The sequence below is a fragment of the Falco cherrug genome, chromosome Z, assembly GCF_023634085.1.
Source record: "Falco cherrug isolate bFalChe1 chromosome Z, bFalChe1.pri, whole genome shotgun sequence".
Taxonomy (NCBI): domain Eukaryota; kingdom Metazoa; phylum Chordata; class Aves; order Falconiformes; family Falconidae; genus Falco; species Falco cherrug.
In genome coordinates, this window is record NC_073720.1 from 83,619,540 (window position 1) to 83,646,206 (window position 26,667).

At 39.2% G+C, this 26,667-nt stretch overlaps 1 protein-coding gene across 1 annotated transcript; it reads left to right on the plus strand.

The window, feature by feature from the left end:
- The first annotated feature begins 34 nt into the window (after positions 1 to 34).
- On the plus strand, positions 35 to 22,208 carry TMEM167A (transmembrane protein 167A). The gene is made up of 4 exons (XM_055698669.1): positions 35 to 103; positions 12,582 to 12,691; positions 18,209 to 18,243; positions 21,628 to 22,208. Exons 1-4 carry the CDS (start codon positions 101 to 103, stop codon positions 21,696 to 21,698), a joined length of 219 nt encoding a protein of 72 aa, XP_055554644.1. The 5' UTR covers positions 35 to 100; the 3' UTR covers positions 21,699 to 22,208.
- Positions 22,209 to 26,667: the final 4,459 nt, after the last annotated feature.

Here is a 26,667-nt window from a genome sequence, read left to right on the forward strand (position 1 = left end):
CGACGGTGGCCCCGCCCATGCCCTGGAGGGGGCGCCCCGTAAATGCGCTTCCGCCCTGCCCCGCCCGCCGGAAGTGTGATGTGTCCGCGAGCGGGTCGCCATGGTAAGCGCGGGGCGGTGGGCGGGCGGGGGGTGCCTGCTCCGCTCCGGCCCCGGCCCCCTCCCGCCGGCACTGCCGGCTTCCGTGCCCCCCGGCCGGCAGCGTCTGGCCGAGCGAGGCTTCCCAGGCCCGCTGGCGCCCCAGGGGCCCTTCATATCCCATCTGGGGCGGGCCTTTGAACGCCCTCAGGGTATTCGCGGCTGTCGCGGGGCAGCGAGCCCAGGCCAGTTCCACCGTACGGCCTTGCTTAGCAGCAGGCCTAGCAGTGACCTGAACCGGGCATGTCTGCACCCCCTTGCTGCCTTTCCTACCCCCAGCCTGACACGTTTTCTGTCTAATGCGGCCTAGCCTGGGTTTTCCGTGGGGCAGTGCGCTGTCTCTCAGGATTTCTGTCTCCCCCGATTTCGTGGCTATGTTTGACATCTTGCTTCTTGAGCAGCAGGCAAAGGCCTGACATTGACTGCTGTTCTTGTTCTTAGGAGTAGCCTCAGAGGCCTAGTCCTGTTTGCTAACAGAAAGTATGAGTGATATATATATGGAGTTGACCTAGAGGCATACTGACATTGCTGTTTGCTTCCTATGGTTTCTGCCTTTTTTTCATTTTACGTACAGAGGATACGAATGGAAGATTTGTATGTGGTTTAGAGCTAAAGCTGTACTCTGAAATGGTCTCTCTCAGCTAAGCTAAAGGTCTTTATTTGAGCCATGCAGATACACGATTTTTAAATTTAAAAGAAAAACAAATAGCTAAGGGGGGTGCTTTCCCTGTATAAATAAAGATTTGTACTTAACTTTTATTTCAACACAGAATTATTTTAAGACTAGCATTTTCAGATTTTTTCTTAGAATCATAGAATGGTTTGGCTTGAAAGGGACCTTTAAAGATCACCTAGTCCAACCCCCGTGCCATAGCCAGGGACACCATCCACTAGATCAGGTTGCTCAAAGCCCCATCCAACCTGCCATTGACAGGTTATCCATCACCAGGGATGTATATTTTACAACTACCACTGAATCTTTTTATACTTCCTGCATATTCATTGAAAGATTAATATCTTGTGAACTTTCTTACGGTTCAGTTCAAAAAATGTTTCTAGGCTCCAGATCTTGTCACCAGCAGGAAATTGCTGGAAGTTGCTCACCTGAGCATTCCTTGGCAGATCTTCTAGATGAACCTGTTCTAATCTGTGGCTTCAAGCAGTGAACAAAGGGATTTTCGTGATAAGAGGCATAAATTATCTCAGAAGATCTAAACCATGGTTACAGAAAACAAGAGACAAAAGGGAAGTGAATAACTCACCTCTAATCAGTGCCTTGGAAAGGCAGATACTGTAGAAGTACAGCATCACCTTGCTGTTCTTCATAGTACTTAAAAGGATTTGAAATTGTAGAAAAAAGGCAAGAAAATCTTGATGATCAATGTGACATCTATATTGCTCAGTTTAGCACTTCACTATAACACTGTTTATATCTAGCAAAAATATTATGGCAAGCATACGAGGTCTTTTGAGAATTTTTTCTCCATTTGTCCATGTTGCTTGTTAGAGGCTACCCTGTATCCTTCAAGGAACCTTAAGTAAGAACCTTTTAATGAGATTCTTCTTGTGATTTGATGTCAAAAGAGGTGAAAATAAGATTCCTCAGTCTTGCAGTGTTTGAATTCTGCAGGGAAGACAGTAGCCCTCATGGCATATCCAGGACTTTGGATTCTCTATGATTCTACCTCTGGTGTCGTGGTTCTTTAGGAAAAAAAACCTGTTGTCTGGTGAGATTACCAGTCATGAGCTGTAGTTAATGACACGTTCTTTTGAGCTCACACTTGACTGTGAGATAGGAAAGAGCTTCTGTCTGTGTATCGTCAAATGGAAGAGAGTAAAGCTACACCTCCAGTTTGTTCTTTCTCCAAAGAAAATGAGCTGTAACTGTGGCAAACCAGCAGCTCTGTGAATAGCATGCTTTTTGAAGCGTAATTTCCAAAGGACTCTACCCCTTGGAATTTTCCATGCCATTGTCTCCTGGGCTTCCTTACCATATCCTTATTAAGCAAGTCAAAACTTGTGCTGGGTGACAGCCAGCTTCTGCCAAACAGAAGATACATATATGTTGTCTTCTACCTATCTTTTCCTTCATGTGAAAATGCAACCTGTGTTTTTTTCCTGTTCACTGCCAGTAGGTAGAAAAAAATTACTATTTTAATTTAAAACAACTTTGAAAGCACGTAGAAGATGCTCAATGGATTTAAAAAATACTGGAAACAGAAAGGATGCAGTCTAATGACACAGCTGCTTAATTTATTTAGAGGCAGATTATATATTGTTTACTGGCTTTCATAAATCCTTGTGTCAGTTGATGCTGTTGATTCGAAACGTATCTGAAAACTCAACAAAACTTTCCCTAGTGGGGTTGAAAAATTTCCATGTGGCATGGTGGGCAGAAAGGGGGAAGAAGCCTAAAGTAGTTAAAATTAATGATAAGCCTCTCACCTGTTGAAGGGTGGTCTTCGCTTTCCTTCGTAGCAAAAACGTGGTATTAGAGCCAAACAGTACAGGTACAAAAAACGTCTTTGTAGATATATTTTGTGTATGTAATTGCAATTTGGTGTTTAAGAAAATAAAGAATTGCAGAAAACTTGACAAAGATGGCTTCTTTCCCTTCACCCTCTGGCTAGGACTGACCTTGAGCCCCACTTTACTGCCAAAAAATTGATTTGGGAACTTTCCATGAGGACAAACATTTCTGTACTAATCTTTGTTGCTGTCTTAGCATAGTGTTTATAGAAGGAAGGGGAATTGCTCATATAACCAATTGTAAAAACATTCATCAGTAAATATTGATCCAAACCAAGCTCTTGGATATAAACATACCAGAATCTGAGACACTGCTCTGCAAAAGAGCTTTCAGGAGTCTTCAAGTACAAAGTTGTGTTTGGCTTATTCAAAGTTACAAGGAGGAATCAATCCTAATTCAAAATTGCTAATAGATTTTTACCATGGCTTAAAGGTAAATAGGATTATAAACATCTAGTTCAACTTAAGAGTCTTAAGGTGTCTTTGTATTGTGAATTTATTTTAGAGTAATGGTGAACAACGTTTGCATGTCAGTATTATAATGCCATCAGCCACTGAATTTTTTGAACAAGAAGCAATTGGAATTTCAGGGAGTTACAGCTGCGGTAGCAAATTTTTCATCTGATAAAGCCTGTGCTACCTTGCTAATCTGATTTTACTGGAAATCTGAAGATTTTAGTCTTGCGCCAAAGCTGTAATGCAAGAAGGTGTTAGGACCTCCTTTGTCACCAGTTGTGCAACAACTGACTCGCGTCCCTGCACTGGATACTGTTTGATTCCCGCGGCTGCTCTGGCATGCCCCTAGCAGTAGGAGCAAAACCTGCTAATTGAGGAGAAAGCAAGAAGAATCTGCTGTCTGTGTACTCCTATCAGAATAACAAGCTTGTCAGATAATTGGAAAGGCGAGAGGAAGGGAGAAACAGGAGATGCACCGTGGTTAGGAAGGGACGATGAAGTATGTTGTTCACTACACTAGTATTGGTGCTTAGTAAATCTCATGCCATCTGTCACTGCATTTGTAATGCTACTGTGGAGTAGGCATGTCGTAATTACTACGTGAAGCATTCAGTATAGGTACTTCTCTGCCAGTTTACAAGATGATATGAAAATATATCATCAACATATATCATCAATAGTTTGCTTCTGTGGTTATAGAACAGAAGAAATTATTTCTTCTGCCGTTGTAAAGATTTGGAAAGATTAGGGTGCAATGAATCTGCTTTTTCTACTTTTACCACATACCTAAACAGTCCAGGAATGACACCAGTTGTGAGAAACTGTTTCTTTGCTAAATGCCGAGCAGTCCTTATTAAACATCTTTGGCATTCTGTCTACTATTAAATATCTTCATTTTATTTAGTAATAGCATGAAAAGTGGGGATCACATTTTTCTGCAGCCTTTTTGAAGTTAATAATGGGCAGACTAATTGTAGATGAATTACACCGTAGATTTTCCACTCACGATCCAAACACTTTAAGTTGAACAAAAAAGGAAGTTACCATAAAATAATCTATGTCACAATACGTTTTTTTCATTGGCTGCAGCATTAGACACCATGTGCATCCGCTGTAATAGCTACAGTGTTGAGTAAGTTTTTCTGCTGATGCACAGAGCTTGGTGTTCAAACTCACCAAAAATTCTCATTTTTGATTTTGTGACCAGGGAGAGAAGTGGAAACTGCTGGCATCTTGCTGAAAATTATACCTGTCTTACAGATGCTTAGAATCCAAGCCACACACCTGAACTCTGCCAAAGAGACCTACAGAGGGGCTGTAGGCCTGTTGGGTGCCATGGGACATCAGGGACTTAGTAGAGCTTTTCATTATTTCTTGACTAACTACGTATGTTTTTTCCTGATAGACAAGTATTTATTTTTCATGTTTTAAGGAGATGGTTGTACTATTAATGGTCAAAAAAAGAAGTACATAAACAGTATACTTAAATCCTTAGTAAATTAATTGGTAAATTAAAAGATAAGCTTTTTGTGCAGCCTTTAGAACAGAAGGAACATACCATCTCTTGAATGCATGCAGCAACTTTTCAGGCATTCTGTAAGGATGTTCAGGAATGCAGTTCAGCTTTGAATTGCACAGGCTTTCTGTGGCAATAAGAGACATTCAGAGAAATAGAATGCGTGTGGTTTTTTCCTGTTGTGCTATGGGCCCTATCTGTAGTTAGTTTTTGATTCTTGCTTGTGAGTTTGGTATGACAGTAAAACTTTTCCTATAACATTATTTTGGTAAATTCCTCAGATACCAGCAGATAGAATGTTAGCTGAATTGCAAATGTCAAAGTATTCAATACAACCAAGCAAAAATATTTCAGTATCTTACTTTCTGAGAACTTTGACTTCCTTCTATGTTCAAATTACTGTAGCACCTTCTGCTACAAACTCACGCTTTTTCTATCCAGCTTTTATTTGAGTGGGGATGTCACCTGACTGAAAATGTGCTGGCATGTTAGAATGACTTACATCTTCCATTCACACACACAGTTTTTCTGTTTCTTATGATTCTCTAGTAAATATGAGGTAAAGAAACTAAACAGTATGGTACGCAAGTTCCATACTGTTCCAGAAGGGAGAGTTAAATGATTTAACAGAAATACGCTGATCAGTTACCAAAAACACAGGAATGGTACAAGTTTATAATTAGGCATACTTCTTCAATGAACAGCAAGAGAAACCAGAACTTACTCATCGTGGCCAAAGATGCCTTTTTCTTTACACAGATAATTTTTCTCCTGCTCAACTGCACTCTAGAAATTTCCAATGTACACATTTTTAGGGCAGGAGAGGTAGAAGAGCTGCAGGTCAAGACTTATGTCCTTTTGGAGAGCTCTGTGGTAATGGCTGGGTATCACCTCTCCATTCATAGTTTTAGAAACTATTTAGTCTCATGTTACTCTAGAGAACATGCTTAGCTTCAACATCCTAATAAAAGGGTTATAGAAATTGTTTCTGTTATCTAATGGGGGAAGACAGCAGACAAAAAAATTGCAAGCTATATAATCTGCAAAGAAGGTGGGGAGGAAAAGGTATCTTAAGCATTTACTGCTACATCTAACAAGTCTATGTTTAGTAAATATATGGACATATACACATATGTGTTACAATAGCCCTGATAAAAAAGCTTGATACTGTAACTTCAATTTAGTTTTTTATTGTAAGATTTTTTGGTGAAGTGCTGCACTTGCTAGCTGCTCACACCAAAAGCTCAATTTTGAAACTTCTCTAGGTATTGGGGCAAAGAAGGAGGAATTAAGTGAGCATGGAATTTCAGCGTTGTCAGCTTGAGGTATCATTTCATTGTTGGTCTGTAGATTTGAATTGCAGTAAAAAAACCTAAATCTGTTAAAGTCAAAAGCTTTTGTAGGAGAAGATAACTGCTTCCATGTGTTAATTCATTGTCTAATTGTTTAGAGAGATGGGTTACTTTTAAACAGATGTATTAGTCTTCAGGTGACAGGAAGCATACATTCATTCCTATGTACTATACTTCCCATTTAATTTGGGCAGTATACTTCAAGAAATGTCTGCAGGAAAGACTCCCTATTACTGTAATAAAGCCTTAGCCTAAATTTTATCAGTGCAAAAATATATATTTTAGACAGAACTTTGAATATTTTAGGCAGAAATGTGAATGAGCATTACATACCGTGCTTAAATTCTTCGGAAAGTAAGTACCGGGGTGAATGTCCAGTAAACTCAAAGTAAAAAACCCTATTCATGTTGGAACAACTAGTAACTGCTACCTCGATGGTATTTGGATACTTACAAAGCACAAACCAGTTATGTCTAAACACCTCTTGCTTAGTTCTTCAGAGTAGTTTTGCCAATAATCACTTCAAACATAACTGATTTGCAAGTTTTGTATTTTTTTTACAGTACTAATTAGCATGCCTCTTTTACAAATTCTTATTTTCATTCATTTTTATCAGATTGCATTTGGCAGCAGTGGGAAAACAAATTATTTCTGAATAGGTTGAAAATAATATAATTATGTACATGTTTTAATTAAGTTCTAGCAATTTCTTTGATCTTCAGATGGGGAGTAGTGCTACATGTTTTATTTCCTTTTTTTTTTTTTTTTCAATATTATACTCCTAAAAATTAGATTGAGACTGGGGAAATAAGAATTGCAATACCTAGTGGAAACCTGTGATACTAAGCATTTTCTCTTTCAGTATTTTAAGGACCTCTTCATTAAAATTTCATTGATTTCCTCTTTCAGTTTTTTAAGGACCTCTTTCATTGATTTATTTCAGTTTTCTGTGATGAGATTTGAAGCCTACATTACTGTTTTAATGTAGGCTTTTTCATTTTTATCAGCTCTTGCTTAACCACACTTTAACTACAGTGTAAGGTCTTGCTCACATGTTAATATGACAATTGCAGCTAAACAGTCGGGTATCAGTATTTGTTTCTTTGGTTCCACAGAACATAATCATCCATCAATTGTATAATATTGAGGAGGAAAAAAGAAAACTGTTCTAGAAAGACTGTATATTCCACTGCATATTGCACAAATGAAGTTATCATTTCTTTAGGATATTCCAATAATTTGTCTGGGTTTGCCCACAGAAATTGATTATTGTAATAGTAACTGTGGGGCAAAGTTTAACAGCTTGCTGGCACTACAGTGGCCTTTCTTTTTATAGTATGCACAGATGAAATCATGGCTGCACTGCAATCAGAGATGGAGTAATCATTTTGTAAATACTAGAAGTCTAGGGAAGATAAATCTTTGGTTTCAGTGTTCAGTCTGTTGAGATAAATTGGGAGAGCTTTTATAGAACCATGATACATGGTGTATTTTGAGTGAAAGTAAATGTATGACACAAGGGGAAATTCAGTGGGTCCTTCCATGACACGTACAGTCGCATCAGAAGTTAAGATGTAATTTATTACAGTGCTACCCAAGGGTTGCATCATTAAGTGGTTCGTAATTCTGTGGTGTTGCCTGCAAAGACATGGAACAAAACAGTATCCGAATCAGAGAATGTAGGAGTGATGGAGTGAATAAAAAGTGCCGAGGCACATACAGGAAGTCTTGGCTATGGCTGTTGTTTTCACTGTAGACATAGTTTAGGATTCTTGCATCTATTACAGCTGTGTCTGCTGAGGTTGAATACGCATTTACTAGTGAGCACTAAAAATTTAGGCAGTCATCTGAGTGTGCCCTTCCTTTCAGCACATGGAATTAAATACTCATATAAAGTGCAAGAGTTGTTGATAACCAGAACTCTGAGTTGCCTCTTTTTCTTTTTTTTTCTTCTCCCCAGCTGTAGTAAATTTAATGTTGCCTAAATTGCAGGAGTGACAACGTTGTCGTGAGCAGGTTGAGAGGGGCTGTGCAAACGTTACAGCCCATTGTGATTCCATTTTTCAGTTACATACATACATACTCTAAATGAACTGAAGTATATTATACTTTATTATATTGAAATCTTATTACCGTATACTGTTCCATGAATTTCTTTTTACTCCATCTGCAAACTCCTCCTTTCCTCCCTCCAGAAATGAACTAGAAACTCCAGTAAAAGTAGCTGTCACAACATCCCCTGCTCCTGTGTTGCAGCAGAGTGACCGATGGCATCCTCCATAGGCAACTGGAGACCATTTCTTTCCTTATAACTCTCTGTTTGCCCCAGTATCTCTCTACTGACAGCTATGCTGTTGAGATGTGGGCTCAGATGGGAACACATTCAAATGTCCCTAGCTGTAGTTTGTCTTCTAACTACCATATATTCACATGAGTATTTATAATGCATGCCACCACTGCTAATCTCAACACATGAAAACTTCCAAGAGTATTCATTCTTTATTCCTATGGCGTATTACATGGAATTACTTTTAGTAAGATATGATATGATATGATCAGGGAAATAATATTGAGGGGTTTTTTTTTAAGGGCTGATTTTTTGAAGGATTTAAAAGAGCCTTTGGGCATGTAGCTCTCAAAGCTAACATCCATGGTCTTAAATTTCTAAAGACTTATGAAAAAACTTGCTCTTGCACGTTCAGCTGAATATAATACCTCATTAACGCTGCAGGTGATTTGATAGTGCTCCACAACTACCTGGAGACAGCACACAAGAGAGGGAGGAGGGGGAAAAGTGTAATTACTGAAGTAACAGAGAATGTAACTATTGAGGTATTTCCACCAAGTCAGAAATGTGCCAGACACAGATGTAGAATGTCAGCCATAGCTTGTACTGTCTAAACCAAGAATATAATACCAGTGGTGATCTTTTCTGCCTTTGCAGTTTGAGTCTGGGAAGTTAGTTATCTTTCCACCAGTGTGTGGACACAGTCTGAGAGATAGCATCATGTTCTCAATCTGCTGAAATTTCTTTATAATGGGAATGAGGATCGTAGGATCTACATTAAGCCAGTCAACATGTTTGAAGAATTCCAACTACATTTGGATCAGAGGAATGCAGTTGAATCAAATTAACTGCAATCCACCTACATTACATTTTCCAAATAGCTTGGTATGTGAATGCACTATTTTTTGAAAGGATTTTGAGTAATGTATGACTCTTACAGCAACCTTTAATTACATCAGGTGGAGCAGCCGGATGTAAATCACCCTTTTCAGCTGGGTCCTAAGAATTACTTCAGATGTGAAATGTGAAGCCATCTACTTCAGAAATAAACTTTCATTTCCAGTTCAGAATTGTAAACAAATTTTAAAATATGCACGTCTGTTCTTTTAAAGTCACTGTATGGATAAATGTATAATTCAGAGCACATTTCAGTGGAAGGGCGTCTGTAATTACAGTGACGTCCTACGCTGCATATCTGGAGAAACACATGAAGAGCCCAACAAAGGACAATTATATACTGCCCCTATTGATTGACTAATAACACATTTCATGAGTATACATTTACAATCCCTGCTTAAGAGGAAGCAAGTGTGCCCTTCTGCCATTTTCATATGTTGAAGTACCCGATACCGCCAGCTCCTTGGGAAGCAGCTGCAGGAGAAAGCTTGCAGGAATTCATGGGAACCAAGCTCTGGCAGGCACTGCACTGTGAGATGTTGAGAGCAGCTGTCTGTCCCAGAGGACTGATCAAAATAATCAGTTGATAGGGAGTATCTGGCTTTGCTGAGAGGCAGCCACTCCTGGGTCTGGCCCCATCACGTTCCTAGACGTGCAGGAGCCAGGAGATGCTGCCTCTCGTAGGTCGTAAGAGTTGCCTCTGCAGGAGAATTGAGAATTCCCTGGATTCTGAAGTTGGCAAAACCTTATGCCTAGTACAAAGGCAAGGGTCTACCAATAATGATGGGCAGTGTTTTGTCCTTTGTGAATAATCTGTCATTATTTACAACATGGTACAACAGAAATGATGACTCTGCTAGCTAAGCTAGAACACTAAACGTGATTTAGCTAATGCTGTGGATCAGCAGAAAAGCAGGTAGCCTCACCTTTAGAACTTGAGGGCTGGCTTTCGGTGTTGTATCACCGCTCTACTTGAGCTGTGTAACATCCCCTCTCCATGTTCGCACTCACCGCAGAAACCTGCCTGCATGTCAGTTGTTGTGTGTAGTTGCCATTTGCTCTTCAGCTTCCTCCACTATTTACCTTCTCTCTGCACCCTAATCACATTTTCACCCTGTCCCTTTTTTTGTCTCTCAGACTGTTGTTACAGAAAGGGCGTGAGGAACGAGGGAACTGGCTTGGGAATTTTTGCTCCTGCGGGATGGCTGATGCAAGAGGGCTCCAGCTTCAGGCAGCAGGGAGCAGTAGCGCACCCACGCCAGTGGCTGGTGCTGCCTTTGAGGACATGCCCTCCGGGATGCTGAAAACTCTCCTACAGCCTGCAGAGGCTCCTTGAGCCTCTCTGTGCTGTTCCTTCCTCATGGGTAGCTCCACACCCATGGGCCGCCTGTTGGACCCCGTTAACTTAGACATTTACATTGGTTTGTGTATCTAGCCCTGTCTAATGCATGTATTCAGGCTGGCAGTTATACACATGTTCTAGTATTGCTTCCTGTGATTGATGGAGACTTCTGTGTAAGCTAAGGTTATTCTTTTTTGTCACTAGGTTTTAGATCCCAGTATCAGAAAGGCTGTGGATGTTCCAGTGGCTTTGTTCCTACTAGAGCTTCTTGGTTTTCTCTCTTAATTTACTGTTAGTGCAATACTGAACTGAGATACTGACTTTCTTTTATGTCTCTTTAACTATCTAGGGAAATTGCTTATCGGAGCTTCAAAACATTAGAATTTTTTGACATAGTAGGAAAGTGTACATAGATCAACAGGGATGTGCCCCAGGCTATGGAAATGGGAGCTGTGATGTGCTCTTAAATCCCATCGTGTTCTTGAAGAAGGAAACTGCAATGTAATATCCCTTCATAAGTGCTAAATATTTACATTTAATTAGATACAGCTTTCTGGGTTAAGCAGGACAAAAATAATATGGGATATTCAGACAAAAATTGATCAGAACTCCAGAAATAAAAGTTAATTTACTATATTTGCTTTGCCATTTTTTTGGAGTTCAGACCGAGTAGGATTTGCAAAAGAGGGTAGCTGAGCAGAGAAGATAAGGCTGTTTGAAGTAAGCAATTGCCTGATATACTACCTGGCCCTGTTGACCAAAATGTCAGTTGAGACATGCTAAGTTAAAAAAACAACCAAACAACAACAGAAAAAACCACAAACCAATAAAACTGCAGCATCGTGCTTCATGCAGCTGAATTACTTTCACATTGTAAGAAGAATCTTAAGTCTCAGATTTGGGACTAATTGTTAGAAGCTAAAATCACAATGACTAGTAGGGAAATATTTCCACTAAAAATTCCGGTGCATCTATTGGGGGAAAAAAAACCAACCATGCTGCTAGTGCATCATTCATTGGAATGGTGATCACTAGAAATCAGCATCAGCCATCCTTCTGCCAGGTTTGGCACTTGGTTATGGAGTTACAGCAGTCTTTACATGAGTACCTTCTCTCCCCCTATAATGTTTATACTTCTGGAAAAGATTGCTTCACATAAGCAACGATGGTTGCTTTTAAGTTAATGATTAAAGATGTTGGCCACACAGGACTCAGACTTTAGCTAAAAAAAATGTTTGTGAGATGCACTTCCTGCATATTAGTGATACTTTAAACTTTAGCAAATAGCCAGATCATGCAGCAGTTTCTCAGGAACTGTTTTTTTCTTACTGCCAGTAGGCAGATCAGTTTTACTATCAAACAATAGCACTTCTCCATCCTAATGCAATTCCCCCATTCTTCCAGCATTTTCCATAAAATGAGCACTTAATAAGTACGTAAGTTTAAAACAGTGAGGATGTTTTAAATTTAAAATCTAAAGGTGATTTGAAGATAAAATGAATCAGTTATCTTTTCTGTAGTTCAGGTGGGCTTAATTGTATGTATTTCTACAAATTGTGGAATTTTTTGGTGTAGTCTTCATAAAACAGTATATGAACAATCCTCCTACATATTTCTTGTGATTCGCTGCCTTGGCTGCCACTGGTTTACTTGTCAAATACTCTTCACCTCCACTTTCACCACCACCACCACCATACTCTTTGGATGCAGACTGCACTTACACGTGTTCTTGGCCAGGACAGAACATCTGTTTTCTGTAACTCTTAGCCTGCTGCTAATGGGTTTCCACAAACTGGCTTTGGAACAGGTCCCTGGGAGCAAAACGGTAAGGTTACCATTTTGCCTGCTGTTTCTTTACCCTTCTCAGGATGGATTGAGAAAGGAAAACTTTGTTCTTCCATCACTGTGTGCAAGAGGCTGTTAAAAAGAGTTTCTAGCATTGTAGGTTTATTTTGGTTTTAGTGGGTATTGTCTACAGGATCACCTGTTTTCACCAGCTTATGCAGTGAGGGGAAGTTTTGTACTGTGAAGATGTAATTTTTCTTTTCTAATTTTCTTCCATAGTCTGCCATCTTCAACTTTCAGAGCCTGCTGACTGTAATCTTGCTGCTCATATGTACCTGCGCCTATATCAGATCCTTGGTTCCCAGCTTACTGGACAAAAATAAGACAGGGTATGTAATCTGATCATTTTATAAATACGCGAGCTGTTTGGTTTTAACTGCAACATTTTAGTATCCTCTAGTGATAATACAAATCCTACTTTTAAATATTTATCTCTTCTTTAGAGATAAAAAACTTCATTTTGTACCTTACAATAGAATGCACTAAGGTATTTGCAAGCACTTATTTTGCAATTGTATAGTGAGAATTTGTTACCTAAGCCAGCTAATACTGCTTTATTAGTGATTTTCTGGATTTATAACTTTCTTGTTAGATACTTATTAAAGGTACAGAAATGACTGACAGAAAGAAAAAAATTCCTACATGCTGCTATTGCTGTAATGATTTATTTTTGGTTCTTAGGATAGGTAAGAAAACATGAACTGCAGAAGCTAGCTCTTTGTTTTCAAGATCAGCATTTTGGAGGTTCAGGTTTGAAACAGCGTTAGCAATAATCTGTAACTAAAAAAATGGATATTAAGGTCAGCAACACTATCTTTTTCTATGGCCTCTTGAAGTCATTGTTTTGTATTCCCTAAGATGAAGGAAGAATTTTTGAAAGCTTCCACAAAACCTAACCTATATTTTTGTCCTTTAGTCACTCCAACTTCATCTGACTTCTGTTCATGAAGCACATGTTCCTAGGTGACGAGTGTTTTTTCTCCTTTGTGTTCCCCATTCTCATGGAATGTGCTTAATGTTGTGGGGCCGATACTGTGGCAAAACAGTTCTTCTCTACCCTGCTTGGCAGCACAATTTTTGGGGTGAAGGGAAATGGGAACACCAACAGAGACAAATCTATGCCTTACTCATGCTGTTAGTGGCTTACCAGTTTTCTTTGTGCTATAAAGAATGTGATGGGATGTTGGGTGCAATCAACAGTATGCAGAACTGTGATTTAATTGCTGTGGTCTTAAAGTAATGATTGGGCAGTTTTGACCTAGAAACCACTGAGGCCATCCACAGTATTACAGTAATACTGTTACCTAAAGTGAATACAAAGGAGATAGATAATATTTATAGAAGTAGGAGGTAATTCTAGCTGGTAATGTTCTAGGTGGAAAAAACAGACAGGCTTTTGGGCGCTGGGTGTTTTGACTTGGCCGCTTTTTCCATTAGATCATTTGTTGTTAAAGAAAATGTTTTTTTCCCTAAGTATCTTCTGTCACTTCTGCATTTGATTTCAGAAAAAGTGTCAAGTTTTAAGTAGACTCTTGTCACCAAGAACCCTGAGTGTTTTGTCTTCTGAAAGCCTTTGCTGAAATTAACCTCTGGAATTGCTGTTTTATCACACAAGTTTTCTTGCAGCGGTGTAAGCTAGCCAGAGTATGCTAGCTTTTAAATTTAAAATTTTTTTAAAAATTTTTTTTAGAATTTGGAGTTCTAACGTGAAAATGCTTCTGTCCTTTCATATGAGGACATGAGATTGTCACTGACATGAGAGATTTCTTTTGATAAAAGTAAGGATTGAAAGAAAGGATGACTTCATGAAGGACTGGTGGTGGGGCAGGGGGAATTTGGGTGTCTGCTAGTTGGAGATAACACAATAGTCAATGAGGTATACACAGTAAGAAGTAAGAATATTTATTTTACTGATTAAAATTTTAGTGCTGTTCTTGGCAAGGAGTATTTCCTTTAATCTGGAGCTACTCTGTTTATTCTTGAGGCAAATCTCTCTGGAATACAATAGAACTCTCTTCATAAAACATTTTCAAAGGGTGCTGACACAGTGGAGGAGTTGGGGTGTTTGATCTGTAGGTTTGTATTTATATATATGTTGGACATACTATTTTATTTTTGTTTTATATATATATGTATGTAGACTACTTTGTACTGGAGAATAAAACGTTGGCCTGGAAGCAATGAAATTTGTTTCCTGAATGGTAGATGTTTACGTGGAGCTCATATGCTGTTAAACCCCTGTCCCTCTTTGCTAACATATTCCATGCTCAAATGGAAATGTCTAGACGTACTGGATAAAATAAAATACTAGTGATATTTCATTTTACCACAGAGATGATCTTACCTCATTATCCCTGCTCCAAATTAATAGCATAAGAAATAGCAATAAAATATTGAAGTGACAGAAAGGAGAAATGTTGATAGTTGCTCACTGTATTTCTGACTGAGTGGTAACTTTGTTGAAGATTTAGGTCTGTTGATAGTAAGTAAAGAAACATGTTTCTGTTGGTTGAGAGACTGTGTTGCAAAGTGATGTCACCGATCCTCATAACACTGTATTTCATCCCCTCGACTCGGCTGCCAAAATGTGTCTTTTCGTACCAAGCCAAACAGAATTTTAAACCTTCATTTTCCCTGACGTGTCTTGAGTGTTTCCATGTGCTTTGTCCTGAAGCAAAAGTGTTTAAGGTTGGGAAAGCAAGTGGAGATTTACTGTCTCATGCTTAGAGGAGAATGTGTACCACAACATAATTCTCTCCTCTCTGCCAACCAGAAAGATGTGTTAGCTTATATGCAGTGGAGATCTCCTTTGACTTGCCATAAGCATTGCAGTGGGGTATCTCTCACACTCCCTCCTGCGGTGCCAGCAGAGTTGTCCTGGTAAACACATGGCAGCTGCATTTCGCAGCACTCCCAGTCTAGCAGCCAAAGTCTAAAGCCCCACTAACCCTTTCTTCTCTTACTGGGCTTCATTTCTGAGGGTTTTTTGTTCTCCAGATAACCAACACCACTTTCATAATCGCTGCTTTTAACATTAACACTGAAAGCCAGGAAATATGCAGCAGCTCATGCACATTTGTCTTGTGGCTGCCAGAAAAGAGCAGGTATGCAAGCCAGACTGACAGACTTCACTTGCGTCGAAACAGAGATGAAGATGAGCATGAAAGGGAGAATAAGAAACAGTGAAATGACTTCAAGTAGTTGCTTCATTTTCATGCAGGAGGGGTTATTTTGGAGCAGATTCATTCAAGGCAGCATTGTTTCTGTGATAGTCAAACAGGTTTGGACTTCAAGAGGTGCATGTTGTGGACCTGAGAGGAACAGTAATAGAAAAATTCAGCAAAGCAGAAGGCCAGCACAGGCTTTTCTTTCAATGTGAGCTCCCCAGTTCATTCAGAGGCTGTGACTGTAGCTGTTTAGAAGGTCCAGGTTTCAATTTGCTTTTGCTCAGCAGAAAACTATGTGGACAAACAGATGTACTGAGCTGTTCCAATAGCAGCACAAGCCTCTAAAAAAGTACTGTTGTCATCTTTTGGAAGGCTTGTCAGTCGTCATGTCAGTGCTGACTTTAAGGTCATAAATTGTTAACTGCGGTAAGGGTAGCTGATGAAACCCACATTCTAACTCTGCTGTACCACCCACATCATAAAGGAAAATCCATATTTTCACCAAGGGTTTTTTTTAGGGCGAGGGACAATGTACAATACTTAATCATAACTTTACACATGGTCAGAAAACCCTGAGAAGGCAAAGAAATATTCCCTTGCTGAGATTGTGAGGCAATTTCAACAGATTTGTAGACTGCCTGAAGGAGTTAATACTGTTTTTCCCAGATAAGATTCTTCTAATATGCATATGAACAGGACACTAATGTTTTATTTCTTTGAGGTTCTGGGCAAGTATTTGAGAGATGCAACATGAGGCTGGGCTGTGGAAGTTTTTGTGTTGGTTTTGCAGCATGCAATCTGTAAAAATTTTGCAGAGGGTAACTACAGTTTTGAGAGTCTTGTGTGCCATCTACACAGCACTATGGGGATGTGTATTTTGTTCTTTAAGATTTACACATGCATGCCTTTTTGTCTGCACGCATCTTCAAAAACTACACAGATGTCTGCAGGTTACTTTACTGTATGACCTCTTAGCCATGGTCTTCATGCAGGGTTTATTACTTCTGCTTGTGGAGCTATATAAAAGCAGAAAAAAATAGCTTTGACTATACAGAAATACTTTTGGCTTGAGGTAAAATGATTTAAAGCACAAATGAAAAAAAAAAACCCTCTAAAAATGAAAACGCTTGATTGCTGTTCACAATAAATTGGTTAGCAAGAGTAGCGCCCATCAAAAAGCATTTCACTTTGACTTTGAAGACCTTAGTCACTTGTTGCCCCTTGGAATACTTGGTTCTCACCTGCCTGACACCAGACCTTTATTTCAGAAATAAAGGGGAGGCTGATAAATGGGAAGAGGGAGAAATGCTGAAGTAAACTAAGGCCATAAAAGAGGCCATAAAATATGAAGTAGCTCAGAAATTCTTTTTTTAAAAGTACAGAGTGTGTTGACGAAGTGTGCAGGAGCAAGTGGCCCAAAACTACCTGCCTGCATTTAAACAGGAAAAAAAGAAGGCAATTGCCAGAGCCCAAGACAAGGGAAGATAGATAATCAAATCATTGTGGGTACGGGTTCAGAGCACTGTGGGAAAGCACTTGAAGAACTGCCATCACAGCAGGTAGTAGATACAACCCCACAAATTATGTACGCTGAAGTTACTGCTGATAAACTTATCGGGATAAGGAGGAAAAATAATTATGGGGGTTTTAGTCCATAAATCTCTAAATAGACAGTATAGTTGAATCCAGGTGGTTTTACTGCATTGCAACTGGTCATGCTATGAAGGAAACCTTCCTGTAGACAAGCTTTCAACACAGTTTTGACCAACATGTGAAAGGCTGAAGTCTGGCTTCTAGTTCAGGATGCTTCAGTATTCCTCCCCTCTTCTTCCACAGATTCTAAAGCGGACTCTTCTCTTGCTCCTCTTGAGCAGTTGGTATGAGATTATTTTAGTTACACAGAGAAATTACAAATTTGTGGCATACATGCTTGTACATATCTTCGGATGTGCTTTGGATAGTTGAATCCTGCTTTTCTCCTTTGTTGATCCACTTGTGAGAATTAATGCCCTGGGCAAGCAGCATTAGAGAGACGTGAGCAAAGTAAACCTTGGTAAAAGAGTGAAAACAAACCTGAAGAACTGTTTTGTTACGTATTTCAACAAAGGTATTCTATATTAGATTACACTTATGAATGTGTTCTGATAGAAAAGGCATTTTTTTATTTACTATTGCCAAGGGAAATACAAGGTAGGCTACAAAGCATTAAATTTAAGGTACTCAGGTATATCATCTCTCACACCCGCTGGAGAACTGGCTTCAAAACCTTAACATAAAGACTTTCCCATATACAATGACATGGAGGCCTGTTGGTATTTCCTACTCCAGTATTCTTCTAGTTCTGTTTTTTTCTTTACATAATTTTCTGTCTGGGGTACCTTAAAGTAGAATGTAGATTCTGATGAAATCTTTACACTTGAAACAGAGACTGAATAAAAGCATCTTTGTTTTTTTTGTATGCAAAAAACCCTTGCTAGACTCAGAAAGAACTTTACCACTTGTATACTTCATCGCCTGTAACCCTCTATGCAGGTATCTGGTGTTTTGTGATGTTGAGAAGAGTGTCAAGCTGACAAACTACAGTTAATTAGGATTCATTCAACACAGAAGAAAGAAAATTAGTTGACTTAAAGTATTTCATTAAACCAAGAGCTTAATGAATTTATTTTATCTCTACAGATTATTGGGAATTTTCTGGAAATGCGCCAGGATTGGTAATTATTTTTTTGTTTGAAATCTTTTAACACCAGTGCTTATTCTAGAGTATGCATTATTTATGAGGATAATGTTTCCTTGTAGCAATGAAGCCCGTACTCGTGTATCATCTTAAAAAATGCAGGTTTTACTTCCATGAAATATAGTGGAGGTAGCAGGCCACATGACTATCTTACCTAGCATCATGGAAGCCTGCATTTTCTAATGTAAATTCCTGTACGTGCTCTGCAATTTTTAGTATGTGAAATAACCAAGGGCATACATGGCATACTTCTTATTAGCATACAAAGAAATCAATGATCCCGTGTAAACTGCTATGTATTTGAAATTCTAATGAACTACTGACAAAAGCCAGATATTTACCTTATAGTAATAAAACATGGAATTCATATTGCAGGAAGGTTCTGTTTAATCACAAATGTCTTTTTTTCTCTCCTTTCTGTAGTTAAGCTTCTGTGCGCTTTTGAATTATGCAAGGCTGCTGGTGTCAAGTGGCATCTATATGCAGGCTGATGAGGTCTATCTGATTTTAGACATTTCCCCTTAACATTCATGTTTATATTTATTTTAATCCTTATTCTGAATCTGAATTTGAGAAGGGAATGGCAATATGCAACAGAAGTTCGGTCTTAACATTAACATATATCCAAGGTTTTTTAAAAATTACAAATTTGTCATCAAAACTATTCTTCAAATTGCATTGTTAATGCTGAGCAGAAACTTTGAACTTGTAATTGTAGATCTTCCTACTTGTCATTGAACCTAAAGGAAAGATGCATGGTTCCCTTTTCTGCCTTCTCAGGTTTGAAGGGGAGGTGACATACATTATTCAGTATGTCAAAAAGCATTTACGCAAAACCCAGTTTTTTTGTGAAGATCTGTTGTTAAAATGATTGCAGATACTGCCCTATTTAGATCATAGACATAGCAGAAACAATTTTAATATTGCAATTGAAAGAGACTGGCAAGGTGGCCATTGTTAGAAATTAATTTTGAGCTATACTAGCAAAAGCAAATTTAAAAATTCAGCTGCACCAAACTTTGTTCAAGGTTGAAGAAAACACCTTGGCTTGCCATCTTCTTTTTAGTTATTTAAGTGCAGGCATATTTTTTCTGTTAGCTGTGCACAGCAAATAATTTTAAAAACTATTTAAGAGAGTACATGAGTTTTTATGAGGTCCCTGTCAACTTGATGAAGTTAAGAACTACGGTTCACCTGGAATATAGTCTTCCTTTCCAATCACATTTAACATATTGACATGTTTGCATTTGCTACATCCAAGGTAATGCATGCACTCTTGTGCCCCATACTGAACTGCTTTGTTTTTTATTTTTCATGTAAAGCACTTAATTTGTTTTCAACTTAGCATTGAGTGGTCCAGTTTGACTTTGTTTTAGAGTAGCAGGTGAGGAGGTAGCATCTTAATGTTCCTTGCTTTACATTTCCTTACATAACGGTACCATATCCTCTGGATGGGAAATGGACTTTGAAGATCGTTCCTATCATTGTGTTAATCAAAAAGGCATGTAGAAAGTGTAGGCTTTTATAAATGAAAATGCCTACTGACTTCCTTTACATTTAACTTGCCCAGTATGTTTAAACAACCTTTTCACGTGTGCATAAGATTTTAATAACCAGCAAGTCGTTACATATTTAGAGAGTTGTGCAAAATTATGTTTAATCCTGCCACATGGTGATTTCTCTTTCAAGAAAACGAAGAGCAGGAAAGTATAACCCATATGAAAATTGTAATTCTCTAAACTGTAGGAGGTGGACTTCCTCAAAAATTTACTTTAAACAGATGTGAAACTGCAGGCATTAATTCATTCAGTTATTTGAAGTTTAATTAAATATATGCCAGATCATGACAACATCTTGTAATGTCACTGTGGCAGGCACTCCCACTTATGGCAGGTGTCACAAGTGTTTTATTTTTCTTTTGCTGTGGAAAAGTTTGTTCCTCCTGTATTTGAAGGTCCTGCTGTTAGGAGACAGCTTCTTTTCTGAGGATTGCACCTTAATGATAAACTTGGGAGCCTTGGCAGGTTTTTTCTTTAATGTTTCTCTGAAAACGAACATCTCAGAAAAGGTGGTTTCTAGTAAGACAAGAGACCTCACACAGCAAAAGGAAATTGAACTTTGTGTAAAGCAAACAGCTCCAGCTCTGTCTTTATGCTTCTGAATGCATAAAACCAGGAATCTTCTCACTTTAAAGAGGCATTGCTGTGTTAACACTTCCTGACAGTTTTGTAGGCATGAAGTACGATCCAGTGCATGGGACTCTGCTCTCCAGGGAGAAGTCAGTGGATTCATGAAGAGGAATGCTTAAGCAGAAGAGTAAAAAAGCGTGGCTAATTAGATGGGAGAAGTGCCCATGTGAATAGATAGCAGTCTGAGTAACATTACTAATACTCCCTTGATTGTGTTACAGTTCACTACCTAAGATTCTTTTTTTTTTTGTAGTTTATTTGGTGAGCAAGAGACCTCTGTAACATTTTGTTGTGGGCCAAATGGGTGGGAATAAATCTTTTTTGATTGCCTTTGCCACCAATTGTAAGTCTGTTACTGGAGTAATGTAACTTTCACCCATGGTCTGCCCTGGAAAACTGTAACACTAATTCGAAGGAGTCAGAAATAGAGGTGTCTGTGCAGTTTCTGTAATGTGTTGACCATTTTTGTCACTAACCTGAAAATCTGTGGACCAGACCCTCTCCACGTGCTAACAATGTTATGTCTCTCTAGCAGAGAAAAAAGGCAAACATCTGGCCGTGTCTGGGCTGCTGTGATCTCCCCCTCCCAGTTAGCTGGCTCCTGCATGATACCATGCGTAGAAGATTCATGCTGCATATAGCAGCTGTCATGGCCAGACAGCGCTGTGGTACACCTCAGCTGACACAGAACAGCTTCTGAGCAGTGATAGACCTTAGCCAGAACTGGAATTAGACCAGTAGAAGATTTGGTGTCTTGGTCGGCTTTCCAATACCTGCCTCCTGATTCTTCTTGATGCTGAGAGGTAGCAGCAGTAGATTCTTCTCCACACACACACCCACACCCCCCCAAATGTTTTCCTGGAAATAGCATCTCAGAAAAGATGGTTTATAATAAGATAGAAGCCCTTGCATTGACCTTTGCTTAAAGCAAACAGCTCCAGCTCTTCTTTATTTAGCAATATATATTCTATCCTGCATCTTAGTTTTCCCACTCTCTTGCCTGTTCTTCCTCCATACACAACTGTGGTCATAATAGCATTTCTCCAGCTAAAAATGTTAAATATTAATTTGCATGTGCAAAGGGATAATTATCATGTTAGGCTAGGAGCAGTCTACATCTGTTTAGTCATGCCTGAATTTTTGTTTAGTTTGGGTTTTTTCGTTCCTTTCAGGTGAACGGAAGAGCCCCTACGTGGCTGTCTGCTGTGTCGCGATGGCCTTCAGCATCCTGTTCGTACAGTAGCGACTGGAGAGTGTCCCATACGCCCCACTACCAAACAGCAAAGCATGGAAGAACTTCTGGCAAGAAAAGATAGGAAAGTGTCATCAAGTCTCTTCTCACATGTTGGATAGCCTGTCTTTTAGTGGACAGCCCTCCTCCTGCAAACAGAACATCATGTACAATATTAGTGATCATAATGTAACTAACTCCAGATGACATTGTATTTATTAATGTCAAGTCAGTACTGACACTCCTGATGTAACTCTTGAAAGGGTGTCTGTTGTATATCTGAGTTTCAGGAGAGCTTTCTTTACACCATGCACTTGAAAAGTTTTTTAATTTATCGCTTGATTGATCTAAGGTAGAAACATAAAAAAGTTAAATCTAGCGATAGCAATAACACCACTATTACAGGAATGAAGAATATTGTGAGTGTGGGATATGTTATGAAAGTATTTTCAGTTTTTGCTGTCTGAAGTATCACTGTCATTTTGTGATAGCTGCACTCATATAATAAAAATATGACTTCTAGCAGCAGTTACATTCAGCGTTTATTGCCTAAACATTTAATTCCTCAAATGATCTATCAATGTTTTTATTTTTAAGGTACTAATAAGGGCAGGGGACCATGATTCATAGAATCATAGAATTATTTAAGTTGAAAAGGACCTTTAAGATCATTGACTCCAACCATTAACCCCACAATGCCACCAAGTCTGCCAGTAAACCAGGTCCCCGAGTATCACATCTACAGGGCTATTTCGAAGGTATTTCAAATACCTTTTGATATTTCAAATTGTGATATTTCAAATTTTGATATTTCAGATGATCAAATTCAAATTTGATATTTGATATTTCAAATACTATTTCAAATACAAAGAGGTATTTCAAACCTCCAGGGATGGTGACTCCACCACTTCCCTGGCAGCCTGTTCCAATGATCGACAACCCTTTTGGTGAATTGTAGTGATGTCTGGCTAGCTGCTTGGAAGGCACAGATGTGGGATTGAAGAACCTGGACTGCTCTGTGTAAAGTATCATATCTATTCACTTTGACCTCTACATCCCAGGTTAATCATTCCCCAACTTTTTCCAGTATTGTGGGAAAAGGATTCTAAAGGGTCTGCTGCTGTTATACAAGGATTTTGATACAAGGTTTTTAAATCAGCTAAGTGAAGAGTTAGGTTCTTAGGAGTCTGCAGATAAGGAAGTAGCAGGTTCCAGCATTCTGAAAGTTAAACACCTAAATTAGATTATACTTTATATTAATAAATATTAGATTACCTTTAGTAATGCTTGCCCTTAGCATTTATTCTATAATTTTGCAAATTTTTAGTAATCTAGTATACTGCCTGACACGTATGTTTCCACCGGACCTTCTGTGTTTGAGAGAATTGTCAGCAATGCTTACTGTTCTGAAACTATGTGTGATGAGAAGTAGCTAGACTGGCAGTAAAATAGAGTAAAAGCTATATAACTGTTGTTATTCTTGTTTGAAAAACTTGTTTCATAGATCCAGATTACCCTGCATTTAGAAAGAAAGTGATTATGAGTTATTAGCTTTGTATTATCTCACATATAGATGCGTGTCTAAATCACCATTGGAAGTACTCATCCAAAACTGTTTTCTAATCTGGAGCCAGGAAAACTAGATTTTTCCAGTTTAGGCCAAATAAATACCCCTGGCTGTAAACCAGGCAGGTTCAGAGGGGTACAGAGCTGTATGATGATGACCATACTGTGCATGCATAGCAGCCTTAAACTGAGGAGGAGATCTGGGGAGAGGCAATATCTATTTCTGTAACTTTAAATGTGAATACTGCTCCAAACATAGCATCAAAGCAACCCATTTCTGGATTTCAAAGGTGCCATTCCTAGACTGGGGGGAGGGAAATTCCTAAAGAGTCTTGAGTTTTGACTGTCAGGTGTATACATGTTCAAAATATGCAGAGAGTCATCTGATAACTTTTTATATTAAGCAATTATATTCTAGGCTTTCATATTTATAAGACTGTATTATAAATAATGGTGTTTGTATGATATTCACACATTGCAGTTCATCCCAACCTGTTCCAGTTACCAGATTAATTCTTAGTAATCTCTTACATTTAGCTGTGGCTAGGAATACCAGTGAAACAACCCATGGAGAATCCTAAAACTGTTGATATGAACGCACTGTATTGCAGATGCCAGTCCTGTTCACAGCATTTTATCATTGAAGGGTTTCAGACAAATAGGCCTCTTACTGTTTGTCATTTGTTCAAACTTTAAAATTACTTTTTATGCAGCAGTTCTTCATTCTGTCCTAAGTGCAAGTTGTTGATGGATACTTCCTAGTTAGGGATGTTTTTATTTTGTACTTAATACAACATTTATAGGATATTCATGGCATACTAGCTGCATAGTTGCTCAACAGTGCTACTTCAGCAGCAAAGTAAATAACATTTCTTAGCAGCTGCTGGCAATACTAGTTCAGCAACAACTAGGTTGTATGCAAGCATGAGAAGTGATTGTAGGCAGAGGTAAGCGCCACGTATGGTGGGGCCGCTCAACAGCTGCCTCCAGTGAAAGTATCTGAAAACAGGAGTTTTAAGCTGTGACAAATCTCCGTTGTTTTGAAATGACTGCTTTAGATGTGTGTTTGCCTCAGGATGAGTTCTTTGTTTTTCAAAATTTTGGCTTTGAAGAAATTGCTACCTCTTCTCAGTTACTATGACATGAAGAAAATACTGTTTTCCCATATTAGCTCTTAAAGCTATTTTGCTTTCTTTGCTCTCTTTTTTCTCATGCAAAAGAGACATGAGAAACCAAGAATACCGTGACATTTGGCCAAGGTATAGATGTTGTGGGAAGGAAGGGGAGAATATAACTTTGGGCACACACACTTGCTAAAGCTTTGCCGTAAGTCATCCTTAAACTCTCAGCCTGAACAGTGTCATTTTCAAAGAGCAATAAGTAAGTTCCAACAGAGCTCTGTCAGAAGAGATGTCAGGGAAAGTAGTCTTTTCTTGCACTTGGTCTTTGCTCCAAGCTCTAGACTAAGAGAAGTGAAATGATGATACTACCAAATGATGCAGGTGCTAAAGTAGCCTGAAACGGCAGCAGCCTTTCAATACTTAAAGGGGATTTATTAGAAAGAGAGACTTTTTAGCACCACCTGTTGCAATAGGACAAGGGATAAAGGTTTTATACTAACAGAGGATAGATTCAGACTCAATGTAAGGGAGACATTTTTTATGATAAGCGTCATGAAACAGTGGCACAGGTTGCCCAAAGAGGTGGTAGGTGCCCCATTCCTGGAAACATTCAAGCACTGAGCAACCTGATCTAGCTGAAGATGGCCTTGCTCATTGCGGGGGGCGGGGGGGGTGGGGGTTGGACTAGGTGAACTGTTAAGGGTTTCTTTCAACCTGACAATTCAGTCATTCTGATGGGCAATTGTAGGATTTGACATAGGTTGACAGAGTAGGTAATGGCTGTCACAGGTGGCTGAGGAGACAGCAGCAGGAATTTCTGGCAGGAGTTTACAACCATGGCAAGTCTGTACACCTTCTCCCTTGGAGAGGTGCTGGAAGGTGCATTGGGAGTGAACGGAATAGTGATTAAATATGCCTTATGCTATAGTTGTGCCTACTAGTATAGAACAGTACTTCCACCTTGGAGCTTTATCCTTTTATCTAAATGATATGGGTGATGGCTCTAACATTTGGCAAGCTTCCCCACCTGTACTTGTTGCATACATTGCATGAAAGGTGAGGGTGGTGTAGGTGGTGGTTTTTAAGTGCAGATCAGAGAAGGGATCCCATCTGGTTTTCTCTACTAACAAGAACAACGAGAATGCAGGACTATAGAAGAGCATTTTCCAGTAAGAGCATACCTTGGATCACGATTGTACAACTTGAAAAATATTAAATGTTCTCCCTTCCAAGAGTTGCATGAGCAGAAGGAACAGGTACGGACTCTTCATCTTGTGTTTGGCACGTGACAGATGCACTGTCTTTGCAGCATTTTATGTTTGTGATTGCAGCTCAGAGACATACCTGAGCTGTCTTGTGGATTGACAGAATTACAGGCAAGAGTAGGAGTCCAGTTGCAAGCCCTTCTCTTCTCAGGCACTGACTGAACTGAGCTGTGTGCTGCCATGGCTGTATTCCTATTGCTTCACTAAAGGTGTACCAAGATAAAATTTGCTAAAATGGCACAAATTTTAAATTTTGGAACAAAATGTGGCAATCTGTTTGCTGCATGCAAATCCAGATTTACTGCTTTAACAATGCAGCTGGTAATAAATCAACGCGATAGAACCTGAAACATAACGTGTTGTTCTTTGAATACACAGCATATTTTATACCCTTGCATGTACTAGCTGCGGATTACCGTTATGTTAATTTTCATCAGCATCTGCACTCTAAATGACCTCAAATTCAAAGCGGGAATTTAGGAAGACTAAATTGGAAAGCAGTAATGGCCATGTTGGGAAATGAGTAAAGCATGAGTAAGAGATGGGATTGCCGTAAAGGTCTGATGTTCTGGAGAGACTGATAAGCAAATGGGCAGACATAGCTAGTGATGGAGGAAACAAAAAGTGGAATCCAAGGGTGACTGGAAGATTTCATGTCCTTGGAACAATGTTATTGTCTATGAATGCTCTTTCTACCTCATTAACCACAGTCAGTGAGCAGTGGAAATACACTGTGGCCAAGAGGCGAAGTTGCAACGTGGTAGAGGAAATAATTACTCTGTTAGTGCTCTAAGGTTTTTAATCTTTCAGTTGGTTCACATTATTCACAGATAAAGCAACCTGCAGACATTCTCTACGACTCCTAGAAACACAAAGCACTGAACATGCAATTTTGCAATGGACAGTTGCAACAGTTAGAAATACTGGGGAGAAATTCTCCCCTGTGAGGGTGGTGAGATGGCCCAGGCTGCCCGGAGCAGCTGTGGGTGCCCCGTCCCTGGGGGGGCTCAAGGCCAGGCTGGACGGGGC